The sequence below is a fragment of the Saccostrea cucullata genome, unplaced genomic scaffold (assembly GCF_032062105.1).
Source record: "Saccostrea cucullata isolate Sc308-1 unplaced genomic scaffold, CSIRO_AGI_Scuc_v1 ctg28, whole genome shotgun sequence".
Classification (NCBI taxonomy): Eukaryota; Metazoa; Mollusca; class Bivalvia; order Ostreida; family Ostreidae; genus Saccostrea; species Saccostrea cuccullata.
The window spans coordinates 532,586-547,599 of NW_026939565.1; the positions used below are offsets into that span (position 1 = coordinate 532,586).

Sequence of the window (15,014 nt, forward strand, 5' to 3'; positions counted from 1 at the left end):
TAATAACAAACAAAGAAAGACATTTTATTGTTTATATTTATATCTGTTTAAACAATCATTTAAAGAAAGATTTAAAAGTTTAATTATTGTATTAATGATGCGAACATCTTTATACGTTTCATTGATGGAACAGCCACTGATCAACAAATCTGTACAGGCGACATGCCTAATGTAGTTCATGCAGTGATAAACGCAATGGGTTTTAATAAGAAATAAAGGAGAAAATATTCAGTGGATGTAAATATTCACAAATATATGTTCAACAACCCAATAATATTCAATATTATATAAGACAATTATTTTCGTAATTTTCATTGGCTGAAAGAACGTCACGTGAAATTCCTCCTTTTATGCAATGGACATGCATATTTCTATGCATGATATGGAAATACTAATGACGTCTTAGTTAGCAACTCCCTGTTTTTCTTTTGATTTTTGAAATTTATACATGTTTATATATAATACCGCATATTTGAGTTCATCTCAGAATATGCGTCGTTATCAAAGCTCTATCCTCAATATTATATGTCATCATTCACCTCCTTTTTGTGAAAAAACTAATAAATGAGATAAGCCGGAATTTATTTATCCATCTATACATTGTCGGTACTTAGTCACTGGGTTTACGGGTTATCTCCCCTTTTCTATGCATCAATGAAAGTGAAAGGTGGGTGATGAAAGTATCCGTTTTATTTTTTTGTATTATGAAATATTTTATCATAATTCCAGTTTTTAAAGTTAAGTTTCAGTCAAAGAATTAACATGGTTTATCTTATTAACATTGATTTTGCTCGATGGCAAATATTTCATTGGATTGAAACAGATCGATCTTCCACCTGTCCATACTTTAAACTTTGGCACATGGTACAAGAGGTAACAATATGGTAATAATAACCAACTTCATCAGCAGATTTTGAATGAAGAAACTTAGTGAAATATTATTTAAACAAAATGAGCTAATGTAAAAATAGCTATGAACTTCAACTTTATTCGGTCCATGTTATTCAAGGTCATTGGTCAAACATCCATACACATGGTAGCCTATATTTCCCTTGGCCTATCTTGCAGGGGTTTAGAAAATTCAATTGGGAATATCCATAATTATAATTCTTACAATATGTGTATGCTTTTGTAGCTTTGAGTTTGTTGCATTTTATCAGTTTATTTAAAATATTTTGTGATATTTTGATAAATAAATAAATAAATAAATAATTAATTCAGGCGCGTAGCCAGCATTGAAATGAAGTGTACGCAGAAAATGGTTGGGGGTCTGGGGGCCGCCCTGAGGCCCCCAGTGGGTCGAAGCCCTTGTGGGGGGCCAGGGGGCGAAGCCCACGGAAGCTCCTGGATTTTACGAAATTTTTCAGTCATTTTCCTTTAAAAGAAATCACGCTACACCTCTTTTCTCAAGAAAAGTTATACTTCCATGGATACTTCAGGAAGAGAAGGATAATTTGATCAAATTAATTTACGAATATATTGGTACTGGAAAAAAAGTTTCCAAGTGTGACAAGATAAAACAGAGAAGTAATTTAATAAGTTATCATTGGAGTTAAAGTATTTCAAAATATAAACGGGGGTGTGGGTCTTTTGATAACCTTTATATTCTGATAGCTTAAACAATGTGAGAGTACTTATATTCTATAAATCGGTAACATCAGTAAAAGAAGATATTCATAAATGATCTATATTCTTATTTACTTTGTTCAGTAATTTGAAGTTTACTTTTTCTTTTTTTCTTTTTTTGTTTATCGATATTTATTCTTTACTTCAACGGAAATTCTTGTATAGTCGTCCAAGACCCTTGTAACTTTTTCTTTAGATCAATGTCACTTAGATAGCTTTCCTTCATCAAATACTTTTGTCCTGATAATCAGGCTTACGCGGATTAACCAGTTGAAAATTTTGGTTCAACAATATTTTCTTACTCAAGAATTTTGGAATTCATTTTATAAAAGACTGGATTTTAACGATATTCTGAACAAAATTTGAATAGAAACAATAAGACGTAAAATAATTTAAAAGACAGATAATGCCTCTTTTTCTCAGAATAAATCTCTCTCTTTCTTTTTTTATTCTTTTTTCTTTCTTTCTTTTCTTTTTTTTTCTTTTGAAAATGATGTGTACGCACTTGCGTACTTGCGTATAGGCAGCTACGCGCCTGTAATTAATTAAATAAAATAAATGTTCAAGGACAGGGCTACCCTAGCTGCGCCATACTACCTTTTTCCTTAAAACTGAATAAATAGAAAAAATACAGAATGAGAATTAATAAAAGTTTGATAAATCTATTGCATCATGTCTTTAGAAATGTTATTTAGCTAGATTTACAAAGGAACAGAACTCTACTTAAAGTATATAAATTTTCAATCAAGGCCATTCAGCTTTAACAAGGGGCCAACGAGAGGCATGAAAGATATGGAATTGCGACAAAGGCAGTAATCAATTGTGAAATAAAATAGTTCAAAGTAAAATACAGAACAAGTTGTGGTGCTTTTGAATGTTATATTACAATAATGCATTTTATGTATATGAATTAAGCATCAAGTAAGAGGTGTATTTGTTTATACAAATTTACAGTTGTACACATGCTATGACAAAACTCAAGGTAAGTAAATATGAATGATGACTAAATTGATTTCGAGTCAAAAATTTCAGTTGGATAGAAGCATTACAATGAACAATTCAGGCTGTAAAATCTAGGGGGCATAGGTTCCATGCACCCGAGTTGAATTGTACATTGTCTGTCAAATCTACATAATAGTTATATTAGGACCAGCAGCATCCTCACCTATTCGGATATCTCTTCTCTTAGGGTCTTGACAAGGGGGACAACTTCAGACTCAACCAGAACAATAACAATGTGTGCATAGTAATTTAGGACCTCAATGATTCACGAGTTGATATAGACAGGATTCCCCAAATTTTAATTTAATTAACTACATGTAGATATCTAGCAAGGCTAGCTAATATTTTGCTGGTTTATATATATCAAAGGGTTCAGATTACATGTAAGTGAGATGGGGTCAAAGGCATGTTTCGCTTATATTTTCTGTGTAAACTTTTTGGTTTAGTTAAAATTATACATAAAGAAAATAAAAGAAGGTCAGGCTTTTCGTTCATTTGGAAGCCGTATCCAATGTACATGAACATGATTATGAATTTCTCTAACAGGGCCTGTACCTTAATCGAGTAGGTTTGATGATATAATGATAACACAATAAAGACACGTACATTTAATGTCTTCTCACCCCTTAACTACATAAAGGCCTTGTATTTTATATATTTGTGTTTAGTAAATGAAAAGTTTTGTACCATCTTATGATAACATGAAAAATCAGGTAAACTTATTTTACTAAATTATATAGATTATTTCACAAATGTTGATTATTCACACAGATTAATCACTAAATTTTTTATATAGATTATTTCACAGATGTCAATTATTCACACAGAGATTAATTTCAGCATGGGCTTTTATTTCCTGACAATGTTCTAAAAATATGGGTCTAGTCACTTCTTTATTAATATTTATACAAGAAGAGAATTTTAGGTAACATTTATTCCTTTGAGTTATCTTTCTCATTAGGGAACCTTAAAATAGGAAATAGAACTTAAAGTCCCTGAACTTTTACCAATTTTACTCAAGCTATTCAGTTTGGCAAAGGGATGAGGGACAAATTACAGAGTTCTTCAGGTGCTAAAGTCAATGCAGGCTCATTTGAATAAGGCTCACAGTGCTGGTTCTTTCTATGTATTTTCCTTAGGCATATGCTGTATGAATGGTCATGCAATAATGATAAATAAATCAATAAATAAATAAAATAAAACGGGTTATAATGAGACTTATAAGGTTTAAAATGGGGCTTAATTTTTTGTCAGTGTTGGTTTCTGCTGTGTCTCTAAGTTGTTAAATAAAAAGATTTGCTATTACACACAGATAAGAGTTGCTTCAGTTAAAATTCTATATTCACAGATTTTAAATTCACAAAGGGTAAATTGTTTAGGTAACTGGCTTTATTTATCGGGAATTATAAAATTAAAAAACACAAACAAAAAATAAAAAACGCTTAAGGCGAGATTACCTAACGGCAGAGGAGATACAAATTCTTGGGGGGGGGGGGGGTTGTTAGACACACATTATGCCACAGGCTAGGTTACAATCTGATCCATCGCCTACAATATATTCTTTTTAATAGTATGCGCTTAATCTCATATGGGATTAAGATGCATTAGCCGGTGCATATGTACATGTAGTTTACATTCATGCATTAGCTATCGGGTACAAATACAGGTTACTTCTACAAGTAAAAGCCTTGGTTAACGTCCTTACGCCCCTTGTATACCTCGGAGCCAAGTCAAAAGTATCTCGTCATGAACCTCTAGCATGCTGGAGTAAAATACAGGTTAGCTAGGGGATACAAATACAAATCCACTTGTGTGTTGGAGTTTAAGTTTCATAGTACACATGTACTAAGATTAGATAAACTTCTACAGCATTTTAGGGTATTAGATAAAGGATAGGTTTCCGCTGACTTAGCATATTAATTTTCATGCTCTATATCATATATCGATTTTTCACAGCCTTAAAAAGAATTTTGTAGTCTATATTTTTAATAACCTATTCCACAGCATATTTTTGCAGGGAGGGGGGGGGGGGTTCCCCTTAAAATTCACAAAGTAGGAAGTAAGATCATTCCTTTTTGATGGAGCATCAGCTGGAAGGGGATTAGTCATATGTGCCTTACATATCTGGTGCAGTCCATCTACATTTACAAATGCTTAGGGGTAAATACAAAGTCCCATATTGTGTTTCATGGTTTGCAACGTAATTAGTATATAGAAGATTTCATCAATTTTAAATGGTCCTTGGAAGAGCTTGGTTTCACAAATTAGTGGTACTTGTATAACCTCATTCCTTCAGAACTGGCAAGATACATTAAAATACATGTATCACAAAACATGTTCTGCAGTTAACAAATTGGGAATGTGAACACTTTTAAAATTATTGTCAACAATACAGGTACAGAATAATCATGCTGAAAGGGGAAAGGAGGGGGGTTAAAGAGTATAGGTGCTCATTCATCTTGTTTGTAATCTTTGCAGGAAAGTAATTTACAATTTTTTTTTTTAATCACCTAAAAATAAATAAATAAGAAATAAAATTCAAATGAATAAACAAATAAATTTAAAGAAAAGAAGGGGGGGGGTAAATCTTTAAAACATATTTCCAACATTATTTTCTTACATTAATCCAGTCACTTCTTTCTTGCTGACTCAGTAATATAACTGGATATTAATAATAGAAATAGAGACCCAAAGCAATATAACTTTGAAAGATATAAAATCGGGGGGGGGGGGGGGTAGGCTCGATTAATTTGAAGGGAGACCAGAATTATTTTAATGCAACATAGATCCACAGTGGGTTGGAAATGAGAGAGAGTGATGTCTACGATGGATGGGTTGCTGAGGGTTTTGAGTAGGCTAGGAGTCCATGGTGGGTTATTAAATTGAAGTTGCCTACCCCCACCAGGTGGCGGTGGGCACCTACGGTGCCCATGTGGCGAAATCGTCACCTTCAATTTAACCATTGAACTGTTGATTTTGTTGACTTTTTGTGGTTGATGTTGATATAAATTATGTGATGGTTGATGTTGATATATGTGATGTTGACTTTGAAAATTATACCATGTACAATGTAAATCTAAAGCAAAATAATACCGGTATAATTAAAAAACAATTTGTGTTGAAATGTGTCCGTAGCACGAATGAGGTCAACCCAGCGTGCTACTTTTCCCGTCAGGGAGGGCACAACTTATGTTGATGTTGGGGGTATGCCAGTTTGCCGGCTGCCCCACTGTTGTGTAGACCACTGTGGAAAATACCTGCCAACTCGAATAAAATATTAAACTTAAATACTTAGCATTTGTTTATTATATATAGGTCTTTGATAATACCGCATATTTGAGTTCATCTCAGAATATGCGTCGTTATCAAAGCTCTATCCTCAATATTATATGTCATCATTCACCTCCTTTTTGTGAAAAAACTAATAAATGAGATAAGCCGGAATTTATTTATCCATCTATACATTGTCGGTACTTAGTCACTGGGTTTACGGGTTATCTCCCCTTTTCTATGCATCAATGAAAGTGAAAGGTGGGTGATGAAAGTATCCGTTTTATTTTTTTGTATTATGAAATACCCTCCCACCTCAACCCTTGAGCTAGGTGTTAAGTATATACCCTTTCTCCTTTTGTTTGTTTAAATTACGTTTACATTGTTTTATATGGTTTAGCTATATCCAATTTATTAAAGTTGTGGAAATGTTATTGAGAATCTTTTTCTGCTGTGGGTTTTTTGTTTTTGTCTTTTTAGGTATTAGAGATTTCGGTGAAGGGGACTAACGATGCTGACCAAAATTGCCTGCTATTTCCGTATTCTAGGACTTTTGGAATGATCTCTGGCCGAATACCATGCGTGACAAGGGTCAACTTGGCGAATTATCCATGATTTCGAGTAGTTCGGGGAAAGACAGTAGACTATACTTCACAGTGGTCGTATTGGCGAAATCGTCACCTTCAATTTAACCACTGAACTGTTGATTTTGTTGACTTTTTGTGGTTGATGTTGATATAAATTATGTGATGGTTGATGTTGATATATGTGATGTTGACTTTGAAAATTATACCATGTACAATGTAAATCTAAAGCAAAATAATACCGGTATAATTAAAAAACAATTTGTGTTGAAATGTGTCCGTAGCACGAATGAGGTCAACCCAGCGTGCTACTTTTCCCGTCAGAGAGGGCACAACTTATGTTGATGTTGGGGGTATGCCAGTTTGCCGGCTGCCCCACTGTTGTGTAGACCACTGTGGAAAATACCTGCCAACTCGAATAAAATATTAAACTTAAATACTTAGCATTTGTTTATTATATATAGGTCTTTGATAATAATAGCCGTATCAGATTTTAATATAATATCTAGGCAAGCTGTTACTATGTAATCAACCTATATAATACATATAAAAAGCTTTTAACTTAGAAGTAACAGCAATTTTTTTTACATTAATTGGTGTTATTCTTATCTGGGTTTACAGAAAAAAATATCCCGTGTGAAAGGTAAGTCCATGATTACACCATCAAGTCCTAAGAAATAGTAATAATCAAATAATAGCATCTTTATGTCTGAATTATCGAGTTCTGATACTCAAACTCGTCTTGTTAATATAATAAACACCATGGCTGGAATCAGGTGCCTTGAAGGAATGAGATCTCCTACGACATTACACCGGTCACATCCGTTGTGAGCCCTTTATGTGTATCAGGTAGATGGAATACCCCTAATCAAATTTATTTTTAAATTGATCGTTTTTATAGCATGTTGTGCTCTTGCCTTTCAATAGCTGCATATTATCCGTCCGAATTTTCTCAAGCAGAGAGCTACAGTTCTGCAGCTAGCCTTTCGTGATTATTGCTTCATATACAAGGGATAAACATTGTCGATAGAAAAGAGGAAGTCATTCCGTTTGTCATGCAGTTTAGATATTACCGTAGTTGCTATACTTTACAGGGTTACATAGGCCATCTTCACATGTTTACAATTCTGATATATTACATGTATATGGAATATTTTTTGTACTTTACAGGGTAACATAGGCCATCTTCACATATTTACATTTCTGATATATTACATGTACATGGAATATTTTTATGGCTTGAAAATAAAAAAAAACCTGCATGCAGGGTTTATACCCCAGCTGATTCGATACGCAAGAGTTTGCTAGATCAAATACTTAATAACAAATTCTAAAACGAGGTAAGTTGTTGACAAACAAGTTGATGAAACAGCAACGTCAGCAGTTTGATGTAATCATTTTGTAAGTTCTATGTTCGATTCAATATCTTTTCAGCAAATACAATCTATATTATTCAGTCAAATGCTGACTGACGTTTTTCATACTTATTGTTAGGCCATTATTTACACACTGATTTTCCATTATTTCCCGATCATGTCAAGTGATGGCGAGTGTGAGCGGTCTGATGGCAGGGGATTCACACTCTTCCATGTCACCTGGTTCCGACCATGATATTTTAGAGGTCCGTATAAAAAATTATAAACTTTATTTTACACATTCTTAACTGTTCAGTTCTATTTTGTAATTGTCAGTATGAGCACCACTACTGGAACCTATTCTTTGCTTGTGTCTTTGATGCTGTTGTTTTATACACGGTGTGAGAAAGTATCACCCAGACCAGGACTGAAAACATTCCGGGATGATTACAAGAGTGTGGAAGAGACTTGTCGTTCTGTTGGATTTGTCAGAATAGATTGTAAAGGTAATGAAAGTTTGGAAATTTTTGGACCATCTAAATTTAAACGAGATCATTTTAAAAAAGATTCAAACATTATTTTGTCCCAAGTTTGAAGTTGCACGTCGTAGCCACAGGCATTAAACGTTTTTAACCTTTCTTTTCGTAAATAAAAGAATTCCACATTCATTGATTGGTTACAATATTACTACAGTATTACAGTATGGGATTCTTTCATTGATGAAAAGAAAGGTTAATAACCTAATAACCTAATTATGATGATACAAACACAAGTCAAAAATCTTCGGTTAAAAAAAATCAAAAACGTTTATCACGAACATAAAATTTTAAAACCACAGGTACTTGTGGTCAGGACCCCCCCCCCCCCCCCGATATTCAACCCGGGGGCTTATTTTACATTTTTTTTTTTCACAATTTATATTTAGTACATTTATTCAACATGTTTGCAATAGGAACAAATCGTCAAAACCCCAAAATAATCGCTCCTCAAAAAAATACCCCACTATACATTATAAGAGAGAGATCTCTTATATGTGTTAATTGGAAACTGGAGATTAATACGTCCAAATCAAAAATTCTGGTATTTAATTCTAATGGTAAAACCTTTTTAAACCATTTTACTATTAATGGTATCTGTATTGAAACTGTCGACAAATATTGTTATCTTGGTATAAATCTTAAATGTAATGGCAAATTTAATCTTGCTGCAGCTCGGTTAGTTGATAAAGCCAGAAAAGCATTATTCAAGGTAAAGAAATCCCTCGGTTTACATCATTCCTGTCAATTGCTTGAAAAATTATTTGATACTATGATAATCCCCATTTTGCTTTACGGCAGCGAAGTTTGGGGTATTGACTTAGTCATAAAAAATTCAGGCTCAGCATCTTATGAAAAATTTCATATTAAATTTTTAAAAGAAATCTTAGGAGTTCATTGCAAAACTTCAAATAATGGCTGCTATTCTGAACTCGGGAGACTCCCAGTCAAATCAAAAATTATTATGTTTGCTATCAAATACCTTGATCATTTAATTTCAATGGAACATACATTGGCACATGAAATTTTTATCAAAACTAAAGAAACTAACACATGGTCTATGTGTCTAAAAACTTGTCTTAATAACTTAGGATTTTCTTATTTAACAAAATTTAATATGTCAATGAAACCAGTGCTTGGCATTATTAAACAACGCATTCATGATCAAATATTACAAGTACAAAATGCAAATATAATGAACTCCTCAAAACTGTCTTTTTATCAGAACTTTTGTCTTGATAATAAACGTGCTCATTATGTTGAAAAACTAGAGTCACTACATGATAGATCATTTTTAGCAAAAATTAGGTTAAGTGCACACAACTTAGAAATTGAAAAAGGTAGATATGTTGAAATTAATAAAAATAATAGGATATGTAAAGTATGTCAAAACCTTGATATTGAGGATGAAAAACATTTCATTTTGCTATGTCCAAAATATGAAGCACAGAGAAACATATTCAAAACAAAACTATCTACTTTTCCTAACTTGAACGAAACAATCCATAATAATGACAAATTGTTAAAACTATTGATGAAAACTAGTTGTAAAAAGGTTCTTAAAATATTCTCATCATTTTTATGTCAAATATCTGATATAAGAAAAAATATTTTAGCTATAAATGAGTAACTACATTGAACTGAATCATATGTATGTATTTATATAGTATTTTATGAGTACAATACATAATTTGCTACACCAATTGTTTGTATTCTAGTTGTGTTCTACTGTATTTTCATGCTTATCACTATGTTTTCTATGGGCCTTTACCAATTACTGTAATTGTGTTGGTGCCAATAAAATATTTGTATTTGTATAATGTATAGTGGGGTATTTTTTTGAGGAGCGATTTTTTTGGGGTTTTGACGATTTGTTCCTAGTGCAAACATGTTGAATAAGTGTACTAAATATAAATTGTGAAAAAAATGTAAAATAAGCCCCGGGGTTGAATATCGGGGGGGGGGGGGGGGGGGGGGGGGGGTCCTGTCCACAAGTACCTGTGTTCAAAACGTAATGATACTGACTCTAAATCCCTGCACATGTATCCAGTGTACTCCAATGTTTGATCGTTAAAGAAAACAAATATATGAATGACTAAAGGTTTGTGTTATAAAATCTATTGAGAAGGGGTTGTAGTTATAGTCATGTTTTTTTTTTGAAATACAGAACAAGCGAAAAATGCGGATAAACAGATGGTTGCCTTTGATGTCAGATTAAAGAACCATAAACGAAATCTTGCTACAAAAACAAAGGTCGTGTTCGAATCGGTTGACTTGAACGAAGGACAAGGATACAACGCTTCTACTGGTATCTTCACCGCGCCCTATGGAGGACTGTACGTGTTCGACTGGACTACTCTAGCCTGGCAAGGCCAGGTTGCATTCACTGCTCTCGCAGTAAATAGCTCCTACAAATCTTGGAATCATTGTCATGATATTAACTCCAAAACCTGGCTTCCCTGTAGCAAGATGACGGTTGTAAGGCTGAATCAAGGTGACAAGGTTTGGATTGGGGTCTTCAGTGGACCAGCAAATATGTATCGTCAATACACTTCGTTTTCTGGCTATAAACTATAATGACTGCTGAGTTGAGATTAAAATTAATTAAGGACTGAAATTTGAATAAAATATAATTATATCTATATATATATATATATTAATAGTCGTTTTCATTTCATGTCATTAACACAAAAAAGAAGATTTCATAGAGTCTGACATATAATCTGCATCCTTATTTCTATGTCAAAGTATTATTTTTACGTAAAGTCATTTTCCCCCCTGCAATAATATTTTAATATGCGATTAAGGAATTCCATGTCTTCATCTTTGAATAAATTTTACTCCAATTTTTTGCAAGTCGAAAAAAACTGAGAAAAAGGGCTGTGTTACACGGCACTTTGAAAAAAAATTTCAAAGTGCGTTTAATTTGGGACCAAATCAACGCACTTTGAAAAAATAAAATTTCTTTTCAAAGTGCGTTAATGTTAACCATATTAACGCACATTGAAAAAATGTGTATGGCTTTCACCCATTCTCAATATAAGGGCTCAAATGATGTCGCCTCATTTTCATTTAAAAGAAATACCACTGATGTAATTTTTAAATCAACATTATAAATAGTCATATAACAATGAATAAGAATTCATATAATTATCGATCTGAAAGGGTATTTAAGGAGTTCCAAATTCAAATATAGTAGCCTATTTGAAATGTACGTTACTGTCGCCGAGGCAAATATTATTCTGAATCCCCTCTGTGTAATATATAGTTTTGATTCTCAAGTAAAAATTTTCTGATAAGTTAAACCTTGTATCATATATATTTCTTTTCATAACAATAAATACATTTTCTTTGTGATAATAAATAATTTTTATTGTGCAATGTCCCTGTCGCTTAATTCTATTTCAACCACATTACAAGCAAACACAAAGATTATACACCTGATAGTTTTGTTCTCCTTTATTTATTGATGGGCTAAATTTGAAATTTCAAAGGATTAATTACTCCTACTTAGATAATGTAACATGAAATTGAACAACTTGAGCAACTTTCATAAATATGTTTACGGAATGAAAGACATTTTCAATCGTAGAGATAAGAAAGAAATGTACGTTACCTATATTCTTCCATTAAGAATACATATTAAGTAGAAAATATGAGACGACTCTGAATAAGCAACCCCTTGTATCCTGTAAACTGGCAAAGACGTTTTGCTAAACACAATTAAAAATAATTTTTTTTATGAAAAGTGATCATTTGAAATGTACGTGACTGAAATGTACGTTACCATGAAATTCGAATTAAGTGAATCTCGCACGAATTTTCATGTATTCTAATACTTTCACACACTCGAATGTGTACACAAAGGACAGTTTCAAAGGTTGGAGGTCGGCTAAATCCCAAAATTAATGAAAAGAAACGTCTCTGCTGAGGAAAAAAATATATTAAGGTCAATTATTATGTAATATGATTTTGATACCTGGTATATATTTCTGAATACGAAACCTGTATGATGCATTTCTTATGATATGCAGGTTCAAATAGTATCAATATATTGCGCGTCTAACGTATGATTGTGGAAGAGAATTGATTTTTATATTTGAAATGTACGTTACGTATGGTAACGTACATTTTATGTATTTCTAACTGACATTTTTTTTAATTTAGTCAATGAATTGCGTTTACACGAGCGAAACAAAATTATCGTTACAATCCATTAGACAACTGGCCACATCTAAATGCACCCAAATCCTCGTAAATGTTTTAAACTGTTACCACATGCTAGAAAGTTTCTAAGTGTCTTAAATTCATCTTTGGCAATCTTTTTGCAGTTTGTTTACTTTTCATGTGCGACTTTTCGTCAATATTAATTGAATTGTTGTTGATAATTTAAAACAAGGTATGCATAGGCTTATAATTGGTAATAAAAACAAAAAACAAAACAAAACAAAAAAGAAAAGAAAAAGAAACAAAACAAATAAACCCAGAACACAAGACGGTCACGTAGATTTCAAATACTGAATACTCAGTTTTGTTTGAATCATTGCATTTTGGGTTATATTTTTCCAGATCTGCTAAAAAGCACATATGTTTGTGTTTTGAAAAACGATGTTGCAACATACTAAATGAAATTGTTAACAAGACTGTCGATGGATATATTCGGAATAGATTTATGTTAAGTTTCAATGGCCAAACACGAACATTTGTTAGATCATAGCAAAATACATCTGACTCATATTTTTTTGTCTGTAACCTTGCACACAGTTAGAAGTAACTAGGCTACGACCGATGTCAATTTCAGCGAAACAGCACAAAAGAATGGTTATGAACTGAGGTGGAGGGGACTCCCCAATAATATGTGAAATGAACGTTACCGAAGTGATGTGACATTCTTGTAGCTGATGACAATAACCTCGTTTGTTACATTATGATTTCTTATATTACTGCATTAAAACGCTTCATTGATATGATTTTTATGTCAAAAATTGCTTTTTTTCCCAATATTTTCATATTACTAATTTACATATTATTACAAGCTTGAAATGTACGTTACCTACTCATATTCTGAGGCAATCGTGTCTTCATAGTGGTGATTGTGACATATAACACAATGTGATTACATAGAGAATCTTTTTTGGAATAAACTGAAACAAAACGATGAATTTTTAGATGAATTTTAGATGAATTTTAAGCTTTTTATTAAACAGAAATATATCTTGAAATGTACGTTACATTTACATAGTTTTCTAAATCGGCATGGATATATGTTAAAAAAGACAGTAACTACAAAATAGAATTTTACTACATGTACATGTTAGGTTCCAGTATCTATTAAAAATGACAAGATTCCAAACTGTTCGCTCTTAACAAAACAGAGAGAAGAATTTAAAGCATATATTTAAAAAATGTTTTTACACATCTGGATCAAAAAGTAACCTTTGTTTTTTGAAAGGAAAAATCAAACGCACGTTCGTATGCCGAGAAAATAGGTTGCTGACAGAGTTGGTAGGATGTGCTGGTGTTAAGATGAGATATTCCAATTGTGATTTTAATGACTACATTTTTTTTGACATATTTTTTTGGACATTGAAGAAAGAGTAACGTACATTTCAAGCTACATTTCTGAATAAAATTACCCTCTACTTTATCGTCTTGTAATTATTTCATATATTATAATTTGATGAAAAAAATCTGGAAACAAAATCTTCTGATATTTTCTTTCAAAAGTAATTGATAGAAAAATTTTTATCTTGAACTTCATTTTTTTAAAAAATCAGAGAGGCATTTGTGCCCTTATATTGAGAATGGGTGTTTGTCAATATTCTTGAAAATCGTAGGTATGATAGATAATTGAATCTTTTTGATAACTCTTCGGTGTTGAGGTTACGTCAGAATGTGAAAGTGAGCGATTTTGATTTTTCTATGCTTTGAAAATTCTTTCTTTCTTAAATGATTTACTGTAGTTATTTTTACCAGTTTGCATGCATTTTATGTAAACTAAATTTATTGAGACTTTTCAACGTCATACCTGTTATGCAAATGCATATATTTGTGTGTAAAATAGGCATCGATACCGGAAAGGGGGGGGGGCTTAGGCACACAAATATTTTGCAAAGATATACATACATGTATTATAGGCATTGAAAATTGGGCTTACCTTGGGGAGGGTGGGGGGTTTGGGTGTCACTTTCACTTTGCTACCGACGGCAATCTACAATGTATAAGAAAAAAAAAGGGCTAAGAGACCTTCTTCTCGCCTTCTCCTTGTTCTCAATGAGGTTGAATGAGTACATGTAAATTACAAAGGTTTTCGAAAGATATAATTATTACAAATTGATTCTCTCAATTACTAAATTCTATAAGTCTAGAATCTTTTATTTTATACATATTTTTTTTCAAAGTGCGTAATAAGTCCCCGTGGTAAAAAATGTTTATGTACACTCTTAACGCACTTTGAAAAAAATAATTTCAAAGTGCGTTGAGTGTGTCCCAAATTTAACACACTTTGAAAATTTTTTTCAAAGTGCATTGATTTTGTCCCAATTTTAACGCACTTTGAAAAAAAATTCAAAGTGCGTAGCCACAGGGCTGTGATAAAAGGCTGTAAAAGATTGAATTGCTGCGTGCATGTGCGTGTCATA

General features: G+C 32.5%; 1 protein-coding gene across 1 annotated transcript in view; it reads left to right on the forward strand.

The window, feature by feature from the left end:
* The window catches only part of LOC134253211 (multimerin-1-like), a 29,047-nt gene extending 18,068 nt beyond the window's left edge, over nucleotides 1–10,979 (forward strand). Inside the window, exons 2-3 of the mRNA XM_062735723.1 lie at nucleotides 8,174–8,352; nucleotides 10,547–10,979. Coding sequence (XP_062591707.1) covers nucleotides 8,175–8,352; nucleotides 10,547–10,950 — 582 coding nt within the window. The 5' untranslated portion in view covers nucleotide 8,174 and the 3' untranslated portion in view covers nucleotides 10,951–10,979. The remainder of the gene's footprint in view (nucleotides 1–8,173; nucleotides 8,353–10,546) is intronic.
* Nucleotides 10,980–15,014: the final 4,035 nt, after the last annotated feature.